This window comes from Coregonus clupeaformis, unplaced genomic scaffold (assembly GCF_020615455.1).
Source record: "Coregonus clupeaformis isolate EN_2021a unplaced genomic scaffold, ASM2061545v1 scaf0343, whole genome shotgun sequence".
NCBI classification, from domain to species: Eukaryota; Metazoa; Chordata; class Actinopteri; order Salmoniformes; family Salmonidae; genus Coregonus; species Coregonus clupeaformis.
In genome coordinates, this window is record NW_025533798.1 from 191,252 (window position 1) to 204,370 (window position 13,119).

At 41.2% G+C, this 13,119-nt stretch overlaps 1 protein-coding gene across 2 annotated transcripts in view; it reads right to left on the reverse strand.

Moving 5' to 3' along the window:
- LOC121566939 (voltage-gated potassium channel subunit beta-1) overlaps window positions 1–12,750 on the reverse strand; it is a 178,652-nt gene extending 165,902 nt beyond the window's left edge. For both annotated transcript variants that reach the window (XM_041876880.2, XM_041876878.2), the window contains exon 1: window positions 12,130–12,750. In XM_041876880.2, coding sequence (XP_041732814.2) covers window positions 12,130–12,416 — 287 coding nt within the window. In that variant the 5' untranslated portion in view covers window positions 12,417–12,750. The remainder of the gene's footprint in view (window positions 1–12,129) is intronic.
- Window positions 12,751–13,119: the final 369 nt, after the last annotated feature.

A 13,119-nucleotide genomic window follows, 5' to 3' on the forward strand; every position in this document is an offset into this window, starting at 1 on the left:
GTTTTAGTCACCATTGGCCTCATGGTGAACTCCCTGAGCGATTTCCTTCCTCTCCGGCAACTGAGTTAGGAAGGGCGCTTGTATCTTTGTAGTGACTGGGTGTATTGATACACCATTCAAAGTATAATTAATAACTTCACCATGCTCACAGTGATATTCAATGTTGCAAACAGGAGGTTTTGGAATATGTTTTATTCTGTACAGGCTTCCATCTTTTCACTCTGTCATTTAGGTTAGTATTGTAGCGTAACTACAATGTTGTTGATCCATCTTCAGTTTTGTCCTATCACAGCCATTAAACTTTGTAACTGTTTTAGTCACCATTGGCCTCATGGTGAACTCCCTGAGCGATTTCCTTCCTCTCCGGCAACTGAGTTAGGAAGGGCGCCTGTATCTTTGTAGTGACTGGGTGTATTGATACACCATTCAAAGTATAATTAATAACTTCACCATGCTCACAGTGATATTCAATGTCTGCTTTTTTTTTTTCAACCCATCTACCAATAGGTGCCCTTCTTTACAAGGCATTGGAAAACCTCCCAGGTCTTTGTGGTTGAATCTGTTCTTGAAATTCAATGCTCGAATGAGGGACATTACACATATTTGTATATGTGGGGTACAGAGATGAGGTAGTCATAAACAAATTAGTGAGTCCATTCAATTTATTATGTGACTGACTTGTTAAGCAAATATTTAATCTATAACTTATTTACGCTTGCCATTACAGAGGGGTTGAATACTTATTGACTCAAGACATTTCAGCTTTTCATTTTAATTAATTGGTTAAAAAATTTAAAAACATAATTCCACTTTGACATTATTGGGTATCGTGTTTAGGCCAATGACAAAAAATCTCGATTTAATCCATTTTAAATTTGGGTGAATACTTTCTAAAGACACATTAATTGAAAAATATGTGTTATCAATGTGGGAAACATGATATAATCACGTGTCGATTATTATTTTCCTTTGATTCTCCCATAGAAAGTACAATGAATACTTTCTATGGATTGGTTGAATGAATGTTGAAGAATCAACTGCCTTAAAGAGAGGGGTAAACAAGCAGGCTATGTGCGCAAAGCCCACAATTACACACCTTTCAATTATTATTTCCCGGTCTTTGTTGGACAATTACATTGAAATTCATTAACTGAATCCCAAGCTGGAATGTACAAGAAATGTTGCTAGGCCAACTGATCATGTAGCCGATAAACTCTGAAAAATCAAGTGAGTAAATGGATGCACTCTCTTTGGCTCTACCGGTGACCAGAGCGGACGGATGTTGCATTGATGTTACAAGTCATTAAACCACCCTTGTCTTAGTGATCAGCCCACTCTGTCCCCTGGTGGGTCAAAAATGAGTTCGCCCCACATCTGGTTGCGTGCAGTACAACGGAACTGTAGGTTACTCCAGTGTTTAGAGGCCTGCACATGTTTGAATTTATTTCATTGGAGAATGATATGGAGATTTGAATGAATCTCTCCTTAATATACTATAATGATTCCTGATGCCTAAATAATCAGATTCATTTTATTCTCAATGATCACAGTGATGGCAAGTGCTTTTTATGTAGTTTTTCTCTTCTTGACCCTGAGAGGGAAAACCTATTCCTTTCCTATGGCTTAAGGAAAACAAGAGGTAGGTCTATTGTTTTATGTTTTCTCCTTCACTACTTAAAATAGGACATTGGTGGTTGACTAGAGCGCATTCAAGTCTGGCCAAGACGATATACAGTGGGGAGAACAAGTATTTGATACACTGCCAATTTTGCAGGTTTTCCTACTTACAAAGCATGTAGAGGTCTGTAATTTGTATCATAGGTACACTACAACTGTGAGAGACGGAATCTAAAACAAAAATCCAGAAAATCACATTGTATGATTTTTAAGTAATTAATTTGCATTTTATTGCATGACATAAGTATTTGATACATCAGAAAAGCAGAACTTAATATTTGGTACAGAAACCATTGTTTGCAATTACAGAGATCATACGTTTCCTGTAGGTCTTGACCAGGTTTGCACACACTGCAGCAGGGATTTTGGCCCACTCCTCCATACAGACCTTCTCCAGATCCTTCAGATTTCGGGGCTGTCGCTGGGCAATCCGGACTTTCAGCTCCCTCCAAAGATTTGCTATTGGGTTCAGGTCTGGAGACTGGCTAGGCCACTCCAGGACCTTGAGATGCTTCTTACGGAGCCACTCCTTAGTTGCCCTGGCTGTGTGTTTCGGGTCGTTGTCATGCTGGAAGACCCAGCCACGACCCATCTTCAATGCTCTTACTGAGGGAAGGAGGTTGTTGGCCAAGATCTCGCGATACATGGCCCCATCCATCCTCCCCTCAATACGGTGCAGTCGTCCTGTCCCCTTTGCAGAAAAGCATCCCCAAAGAATGATGTTTCCACCTCCATGCTTCACGGTTGGGATGGTGTTCTTGGGGTTGTACTCATCCTTCTTCTTCCTCCAAACACGGCGAGTGGAGTTTAGACCAAAAAGCTATATTTTTGTCTCATCAGACCACATGACCTTCTCCCATTCCTCCTCTGGATCATCCAGATGGTCATTGGCAAACTTCAGACGGGCCTGGACATGTGCTGGCTTGAGCAGGGGGACCTTGCGTGCGCTGCAGGATTTTAATCCATGACGGCGTAGTGTGTTACTAATGGTTTTCTTTGAGACTGTGGTCCCAGCTCTCTTCAGGTCATTGACCAGGTCCTGCCGTGTAGTTCTGGGCTGATCCCTCACCTTCCTCATGATCATTGATGCCCCATGAGGTGAGATCTTGCATGGAGCCCCAGACCGAGGGTGATTGACCGTCATCTTGAACTTCTTCCATTTTCTAATAATTGCGCCAACAGTTGTTGCCTTCTCACCAAGCTGCTTGCCTATTGTCCTGTAGCCCATCCCAGCCTTGTGCAGGTCTACAATTTTATCCTTGAAGTCCTTACACAGCTCTATGGTATTGGCCATTGTGGAGAGGTTGGAGTCTGTTTGATTGAGTGTGTGGACAGGTGTATTTTATACAGGTAACGAGTCCAAACAGGTGCAGTTAATACAGGTAATGAGTGGAGAACAGGAGGGCTTCTTAAAGAAAAACTAACAGGTCTGTGAGAGCCGGAATTCTTACTGGTTGGTAGGCGATCAAATACTTATGTCATACAATAAAATGCAAATTAATTACTTAAAAATCATCCAATGTGATTTTCTGGATTTTTGTTTTAGATTCCGTCTCTCACAGTTGAAGTGTACCTATGATAAAAATTACAGACCTCTACATGCTTTGTAAGTAGGAATACCTGCAAAATCGGCAGTGTATCAAATACTTGTTCTCCCCACTGTATATATTATCTTTGTATTACATAGAGACATATTCACAGACCAATAACCTGCATTAAAGGGGATGACCACTACAGAGGCACCAATAAGGTTACTTTCTCACCATTAAAGGGGATGACCATTACAGAGGCACCAATAAGGTTACTCTCTCACCATTAAAGGGGATGACCACTACAGAGGCACCAATAAGGTTACTCTCTCACCATTAAAGGGGATGACCACTACAGAGGCACCAATAAGATTACTCTCTCACCATTAAAGGGCATGACCACTACAGAGGCACCAATAAGGTTACTCTCTCACCTTTGCAACAGTACAGGATTGATTCATGCGGGAAGCATCAAAGGGGACAGGGGGGAAGGTGAAAGAGGATTTATTGGTTTGTTTAGTTTGATGTCTTATGAATATTTGCCCTCGAAGAAGCTTGAGGATTGATCAATACTATTTCATTGTAGCTGTTTATGTAATGTATCAAGCTGTAATGATGGGGCTGGAGAAATGTACCCACTCTCAAATTCATAGACAGAGCTATGGATGCAAGGACTGACCATCCATGATATAAAAAGTATAGTTTTAACCCTGTTTTGAGGCTATATATGCTCAAACCATACACCCCAACCCGAGATCTCCGTTCTGCCACCTCTGGTCTCTTGGCACTCCCACACATAAGGGAGGGCAGCTCTCGCTCAGCTCAGTCCAAGCGCTTCTTTGTCCTGGCACCCCATTGGTGGAACCAGCTTCCTCCTGAAGGTAGGACAGCAGAGTCCCTGCCCATCTTCTGAAAGCATCTGAAACCCTACCTCTTCAAAGTTTATCTAAAATAATCCCCCTACTCACCAGTGTTCCCTCTAAACTGCTTTCGGGCGTGCAGCTCCCCTCAGACTGCCGAACAGAAGAAATAGGAGCCCATGCAGAGAAGCACGAGATTGAACTTCACTCAGCTCTCTAGAGTTTTCCCCTTTAGTTAACACTATCAACATTTCGCTCTACTGTGGGAATTGTGCTCAAATCAACGCAACATTAGCCACTTTCAATGAAGGCAGAGCGCATTGGAGTAGGATTCTATTGCATTTACAGGCACAACTCAGGCCCGTACTCCACACAGACCGGTGAGCCATAACCAATCAGAGCTGCAGTAGGCCTATATGCAAATACCATTGCCATATATGGATCTGTACCATTCACTTTGAACTGGACTTTGTTTACAGCATGAGCGGTCGTGAGTAGATGAGCTTGTTTTGAGATCAAAGCGAGAGCTGCATGTAGCCACCTGTGCACATTTGTTCATATTCAAAACTAACTTAAAGCGTGTACAGCCTCAGTGTTTACAGTAAACGAGTGCCGGAAGTTGCACAGCATTAAAGTTTGCGCTCAGCACACCTGAAATTTGCTCAGTAACGGGAATATTATATGGGGTGTGGGGGGGTAACTGTATGTGGGATGCAACTTTAGACAAGTCATCAACTAAACTAGATCCTCTTCCTAACATGTCTAAGGTATTAAACCACAACATCAAAGAGATGGGTCTATGTGAACTGTGGAGATATAAACATCCAACTGAAAGAGAATACTCCTCTTAATTACTCTCATGTCCACAACTCATATTCAACTTTTCTTTAATTGACTGTGTTTCTGAATGTAAATACCTTCCTAGAATAATTATGGACCATAACCCATTGTCCTTCACGTTTAAGCTTAAACCTCCTATGTCAATAACAAAGACCTGGTGATTCAAAACAATGTTACTGGGAGATGAGGAGTTTACCTCATGTCTCAACACACAGATAGACATATTTTGGGAAATAAATGTAGACGATGAAGTGTTGTCTGGGAAGCTCTTAAAGCATGTATGACAGGCGGTATCATGCCTTACTTAAAATAAGATCAATAAAGAATTAGAAATACTAGCAAAGAAAATCCATGACATAGAAAGAAAACACAGCTTAGATAAAAAAGCATGTTGACACCCTTCAACAGGTGAACACTTTGAAGCTTTAATACAACATAGTAAACACCTGCTCTGCAGAGATTGCTGCCCTGAAATCCAAACAACAATATGTTGAGCAAGGTGAAAGTGCGGGGGGAAATTCTTGCTTGGCAAATTAATAGGAGGATGAACCCTTGATGGTAACATCACAAACTGTATCAATCTGAAAGAAAAGTTAAAAGAAAGATACAGATAATTTCCTTAATAAGGCCAATTTTACCAATTATAAGTGAACCAGAGAAAATGAATATGGATAGAAACATCTCCCTGGGTGAGCTGTTGGAGGCAATTAATAGTCTGCAAAATTGAAAATATACTGGAAATGATGGATTCCCAGTGGAATTTTACAGACACTTCCATCCCAAATTACTAAAGCCTATGTTATTTATGCTCACAGCTGCTCTAGAGAAAAATGTACTTCCCCAATCACTATGTTGGCTACAATCACCCTACTTAAATATATATATATATACAGTGGGGAAAAAAAGTATTTAGTCAGCCACCAATTGTGCAAGTTCTCCCACTTAAAAAGATGAGAGAGGCCTCTAATTTTCATCATAGGTACACGTCAACTATGACAGACAAATTGACGAAAGAAAATCCAGAAAATCACATTGTAGGATTTTTAATGAATTTATTTGCAAATTATGGTGGAAAATAAGTATTTGGTCACCTACAAACAAGCAAGATTTCTGGCTCTCACAGACCTGTAACTTCTTCTTTAAGAGGCTCCTCTGTCCTCCACTCGTTACCTGTATTAATGGCACCTGTTTGAACTTGTTATCAGTATAAAAGACACCTGTCCACAACCTCAAACAGTCACACTCCAAACTCCACTATGGCCAAGACCAAAGAGCTGTCAAAGGACACCAGAAACAAAATTGTAGACCTGCACCAGGCTGGGAAGACTGAATCTGCAATAGGTAAGCAGCTTGGTTTGAAGAAATCAACTGTGGGAGCAATTATTAGGAAATGGAAGACATACAAGACCACTGATAATCTCCCTCGATCTGGGGCTCCACGCAAGATCTCACCCCGTGGGGTCAAAATGATCACAAGAACGGTGAGCAAAAATCCCAGAACCACACGGGGGGACCTAGTGAATGACCTGCAGAGAGCTGGGACCAAAGTAACAAAGCGTACCATCAGTAACACACTACGCCGCCATGGACTCAAATCCTGCAGTGCCAGACGTGTCCCCCTGCTTAAGCCAGTACATGTCCAGGCCCGTCTGAAGTTTGCTAGAGTGCATTTGGATGATCCAGAAGAGGATTGGGAGAATGTCATATGGTCAGATGAAACCAAAATATAACTTTTTGGTAAAAAACTCAACTCGTCGTGTTTGGAGGACAAAGAATGCTGAGTTGCATTCAAAGAATACCATACCTACTGTGAAGCATGGGGGTGGGAACATCATGTTTTGGGGCTGTTTTTCTGCAAAGGGACCAGGACGACTGATCCGTGTAAAGGAAAGAATGAATGGGGCCATGTATCGTGAGACTTTGAGTGAAAACCTCCTTCCATCAGCAAGGGCATTGAAGATTAAACGTGGCTGGGTCTTTCAGCATGACAATGATCCCAAACACACTGCCCGGGCAACGAAGGAGTGGCTTCGTAAGAAGCATTTCAAGGTCCTGGAGTGGCCTAGCCAGTCTCCAGATCTCAACCCCATAGAAAATCTTTGGAGGGAGTTGAAAGTCTGTGTTGTCCAGCGACAGCCCCAAAACATCACTGCTCTAGAGGAGATCTGCATGGAGGAATGGGCCAAAATACCAGCAACAGTGTGTGAAAACCTTGTGAAGACTTACAGAAAACGTTTGACCTGTGTCATTGCCAACAAAGGGTATATAACAAAGTATTGAGAAACTTTTGTTATTGACCAAATACTTATTTTCCACCATAATTTGCAAATAAATTCATAAAAAATCCTACAATGTGATTTTCTGGAATTTTGTTTCTCATTTTGTCTGTCATAGTTGACGTGTACCTATGATGAAAATTACAGGCCTCTCTCATCTTTTTAAGTGGGAGAACTTGCACAATTGGTGGCTGACTAAATACTTTTTTTCCCCACTGTATAAGGATCAATTGTTATGCGGATCCTTTCGTCCATTATCGCTTTTGAATGTGGATTATAAAACCATTGCTAAGGTATTGGCTTTTCGCATAGAAATAGTAATACAAAAAATGGATTCGCTTAGATCAAACAGGGTTCATAGGGAATAGGATGTCTTCAGACAATTATTCAATATAATCCATCATACCAGGAACATGAATGTTCTAAAAGTGGCAGTATTATCGGATGCTGAAAAAGCATTCTATAGGATGGAATGGGCAAATTTGGTGGCTGTCTGAAAAAAAGGTTTGGTTTTGGTCTGGAATTTATTTCCTGGACTGAGCTATTGTATAAAACCCCCAAAGCAGCAATAAGAACAAATGGACAAATCTCTGACCCGTTTAAGTTATCAAGAGGGACCAGACAGGGATGTCCTCTGTCCGGTTATTTATTTGCTTTAGCCACGGAACCCCTAGCATCAACAATCAGAACCCATGGCTCAATCCGGGGAACAGAGATTGGTGGAGAACAACATGTGATACCATTGTATATAGATTACATGTTATTTTATTTATCTGAATCAGAACATTCTCTGTCATTTATTTTGCAGCTGTCGGACACATATGGTGCTGTATCAGAATTCAAAGTCAATTGGGAGAACTGAAATAATGCCCATTTCTAATTATGAATTTTCAAGCTTGGAAAGTAGATTTCAGTGGCAATGGAAAAAGACACATGAAATACCTAGGTGTATTGATACCATGCAATTTGGAGGAGGCTTATGAAATAAACTATTCTCCTTTACTAGATACGATTGAATCCGGTGTTCAGAGGTGGAGAGCTCTCCCTATTTCTATGTTAGGAATGGTCAACATAATCAAAATGAATATATTACTAAGGGTGATGTATTTATTCCAAGCCTTACCAGTTTCAATTCCATCCAACTTCTATAAGAAAATAAATGGTCTACTCTCCAACTTTATTTGGAATGGAAAGACCTCAAGAGTCAAATTGAATGTTTTACACTTACCTTATAAAGCTGGAGGTCTTGGACTACCTCATATGGAAATGTATTACTGTGTTCACTTAAACAATGGACAGCAGACTTTCCCTGTGCTTGGAGTAGTATTGAAGCCATAAATGTAATACCCTATGGTTTAGAATAGATTCTCTACTTTGGGTCCAAGGCTTTAAAGAAAACAACAGACAATCCAATGATTCTCAATTCGTAGAGATTGTGCACACAGTAAATTCATGAAATGGAAGAAACCCATATAATAATCGCCAGGCACCCCTATTTGGAACAACCCAACATTACCTAACATTACTTCCAACATTTAATGGCAACACCGTTAAGTCCTGGTTCCAAAGTGGCATCATGAATTTTGGGCATATGTATTATCATGGCTCTCTACTGTCATTCAATCAATTGCAAGCAAAAAGTTGGGTTATCCAAGACCAATTTCTTTAAATCTTACAACTAAGAAATATTATTCAATCGCTTCAACAGAATCTGGATGAACCTAAAACATCTAGCATTGAGAAAATACTGAAAGAAGCTGTAACGCCAAAGAAGTTGATTGCCAAGTTATATCAAGGGTTGCTCAGAACCTATAAGAAAACAGATCTCAAAGAAGAAATTTATGAGAACTATTGGTCACAGATATGTGAACATTTTCCCATTTGCTCCTACAACCTTAGACATAAATGATTGCAATTCAAAGATAATCCATATGACTTACTACTCTCCTGGCAGAACGCATGTGATGCATCCAGAAATGTCATATCTCTGTTGATGCAGAACACTAAAAGGAACCCTATTACATATGCTGTGGTCCTGTGACAAACTGACACCATTTTGGGATAATATCTGTGCTGTCATATCATTGTGTCTAGGAATTCATATCCATCCATCTCCTCTATTATGTCTGTTGGGAAATGTAAATATTGGTGACCAATATCAAAGAAAGTTTTGTAACCTAGGTCTAATTGCTGCAAAACATTTATAGCTATCAATTGGAAAGCATCATACTTACAGTCAATAACGAACTGGAGGGCTGAACTATGAAGTTATATTACATTAGATTCTGTGTTTGATCAAATTAAGCAAAGAAAACATGTTTGATAAAATCGGGAATCCTTACATTGACCATCTTGAGGAATGTAACATTTCCCAACAGACATAATCGTGTTTGAATCTAATATGTACAGTGCCTTCAGAAAGTATTCACACCCCTTGACTTTTTCCACATTTAGTTGTGTTACAGCCTTAATTTAAAATGGATTAAATGTAGATGTTTTGTCACTGGCCTACACACAATACCCCATCATGTCAAAGGGGAATTATGTAATTCCAAATTAATTCCAAATGAAAAGCTTAAATGTCTTGAGTCAATAAGTCTTCAACACCTTTGTTATGGCAAGCCTAAATAAGTTCAGGAGTAAAAATGTTCTTAACAATTCACATAATAAATTGCATGGACTCACTCTGTGTGCAATACTAGTGTTTAACATGATTTTTGAATGACTACCTCATCTCTGTACCCCACACATACAATTATCTGTAAGGTCCCTCAGTCGAGCAGTAAATTTCAAACACAGATTCAACCACAAAGACCGGGGAGATTTTCCAATGCCTCGCAAAGAAGGGCACCTATTGGTAGAGAGAGAAAAAAAGCAGACATTGAATATCCCTTTGACCATGGTGAAGTTATTAATTACACTTTGGATGGTGTATCAATACACCCAGTCACTACAAAGATACAGGCGTCCTTCCTAACTCAGTTGCAGGAGAGGAAGGAAACTGCTGAAGGATTTCACCATTAGGCCAATGGTGACTTTAAAACAGTTACAGAGTTGAATGACTGTGATAAAATATTCCAAAACATGTATCCTGTTTGCAACAAGGCACTAAAGTAATACTGCAAAATAATGTGGCAAAGCGATTAGCTTTTTGTCCTGAATACATTTACGTTTACATTTTAGTCATTTAGCAGACGCTCTTATCCAGAGCGACTTACAGTTTAGTGAGTGCATACATTTTTCATACTGTCCCACCGTGGGAAACAAACCCACAACCCTGGCGTTGCAAGCGCCATGCTCTACCAACACATTACTGAGTATCACTCTCCATATTTTCAAGCACAGTGGCAGGTGCTTCATGTTATGGGTATGCTTGTAATAGTTAAGAACTGGAGCATTTTTCAGGATAAAAAATAAACGGAATGGAGCTAAGCACAGGAAAAATCCAGAGGAAAACCTGGTTCAGTCTGCTTTCCACCAGACACTGGGAGATTAATTTACCTTTCCGCAGGACAATAACCTGTGTATCGGGTAGTTGTGGTGTGTATCGGATAGTTGTGGTGTTTTTGTGTTGTGGTGTTTCTGTTTGTTTGTGTTTATAAATAAACAAATATCAGAGGAAATGAGGTACAAAATATTCATCAGAAGTTTGGAGTCTGACAGCGGTGGTAGGAGGCTCAGAAAGGATGGCAGAGAACAGAGGTGTATGTGTGTGTGTGTGTGTGTGTGTACGTGCGTGTGTACGTGCGTGGCTCTGAGGGGAAGATTGGCAGAGAGACAGTTGGAGAGGTATTGGTTGCTCTTGTGTTTCTAGGTCAGTTTAAATGGTTAGTAATCATGTAATAATGCCCCTGGCAAGAAGTAGACCTACAGTCCCACTAGTCCCACCAAAGATAATAGTCACACAGCGCAATTACACCTCTTTAACCCAAATCATCGCTATGAAAAAGATAAAGACTACGCTAATCTAAACCAGGCATTCTAATCCAGTCCACCTCATTCTACTCAAGTGTCGCAAAAAAAAAACTAGTTTCATGTCCTTTCACTGTTGAAAAGTTAAAATGTAGTTGCATTGAGCCTCTCCTTAATACATGGACCATAGAGGCTTTATTGACCCTGAATGTAGACATTAGTGACTCCTAGTAAACGTTGTGTTGCGCCTGTACTGTGGTGTGGCGGTTGACTGACTAGTGAAGGTCATGTGAAGGTAATGTGTTGAGCTAGTGTTACTGTGACTGACCACACATTCTGTCTCTATATCATCCTCCCATTGCTCTCATAGCTTCTCACAAACACACACACTTTGCTATCCCGCTGCACCTGTCAATCAAAGTATGAACACCCTTCATGGTGTTTATGATCCAATAAATAACGAGGATCACAGAGAGGTATCAGTTAAATACGACTGTACAACACGTCACACTCAAACTATCTGTGCACTGTTAGTATATTTTTACATTTTAGTCATTTAGCAGTATAGATATATATATATTTATATATACACATATATATAAATATATGTGTGTGTATATGTGTGTGCATGTGTTAGTATATAGAGACGTCTGCAAAATAAACTCATTTTCTGTAACTCAACTGCCTTGCATTATGTCTCTGTACAGTGAAGCTCTCTCTCTCAACCTTGTAGAAAGGCACTGTGTTCACTTTCAGTAAACGTGGTTGCTCTCTCTCTCTCTCTCTCTCTCTCTCTCTCTCTCTCTCTCTCTCTCTCTCTCTCTCTCTCTCTCTCTCTCTCTCTCTCTCTCTCTCTCTCTCTCTCTCTCTCTCTCTCTCTCTCTCTCTCTCTCTCTCTCTCTCTCTCTCTCTCTCTCTCTCTCTCTCTCTCTCTCTCTCAAATTCACCTCACGCTACTCACTGGCAAGGCATGCCCATTCTATAGGCCACAGTGAGCCCTTAAACAGATCACATATCCCTCTCTCTGCCACTCACCTATACAGCATGCCTGTCTTTTGAGCCACAGAATCCTCCCTTCCAAGTCCACACATCTTCAGGTACCAGTGTGTCTCCATCTCTCTAATCAGTGCTGCCTTGCTTCTGTGTGGTGCTGCAGCCTGCTGGCCTGGGGTGGAACTGCGTCTATCCTTACTGCCGTCCTGAGCGTTACAGCGGCCTTTGCTCCCACTCAGTGACGCTACAGAGGGTTTTCTGTGTCCTGGGGGACCATTTTGACCTCCCGGCCCTCCCACCCCTCCTCCACTGCTGCGTGCTGCAATCATGACCTCACCTCACACACACCCCAATCCAGAGAGGGGTGAAAGGGCGGAGTTCAGAGGGCAAGGGTGTTTCAGCTTTCAGAGCTCTCAGTCTATTGGATAAGTGGTGAGCCCCGCTCCTGCAGCTTCAGGGTAGATAAAGCCTCCCTCCGTCTTTAACAGGTGGACTCACTCTCTTTTCCTCTCTGCCTCAAGCTCCTGCAGCTTCAGGGTAGATAAAGCCTCCCTCCGTCTTTAACAGGTGGCTCTCTCTCTTTTCCTCTCTCCCTCAATGTTTCCTCCATCCCTCATTTGCCTCTCTATTAGTATTTTACCCTCTCTTGAAGTCTGTCAGATCTCTTCCTTTCCCTCTCTCTCCTCTCTTATAGCCTCCTCCTGTCTTAAGTCTGAAACTGGATCCTGAGCTCACCGTCTCGTCACTGGCCAGGGAGCCTGACATGCCAGGGTGTGGCTAACGCACTCGTCTAGAAGAGCTTTAGAGTTCAGACAGTAAACACTCTATATTTACATCTATATCTACAGGACCAGTCTGTGTTTCTGCGTCTTTACACCATTCCTCAGGTAACAGTAACAGAATTGTACTATTGGGGAGGCACTCACTCCCACTGTTCACTACAGCTAATTCCACTCACTCCCACTGTTCACTACAGCTAATTCCACTCACTCCCACTGTTCACAACAGCTAATTCCACTCACTCCCACTGTT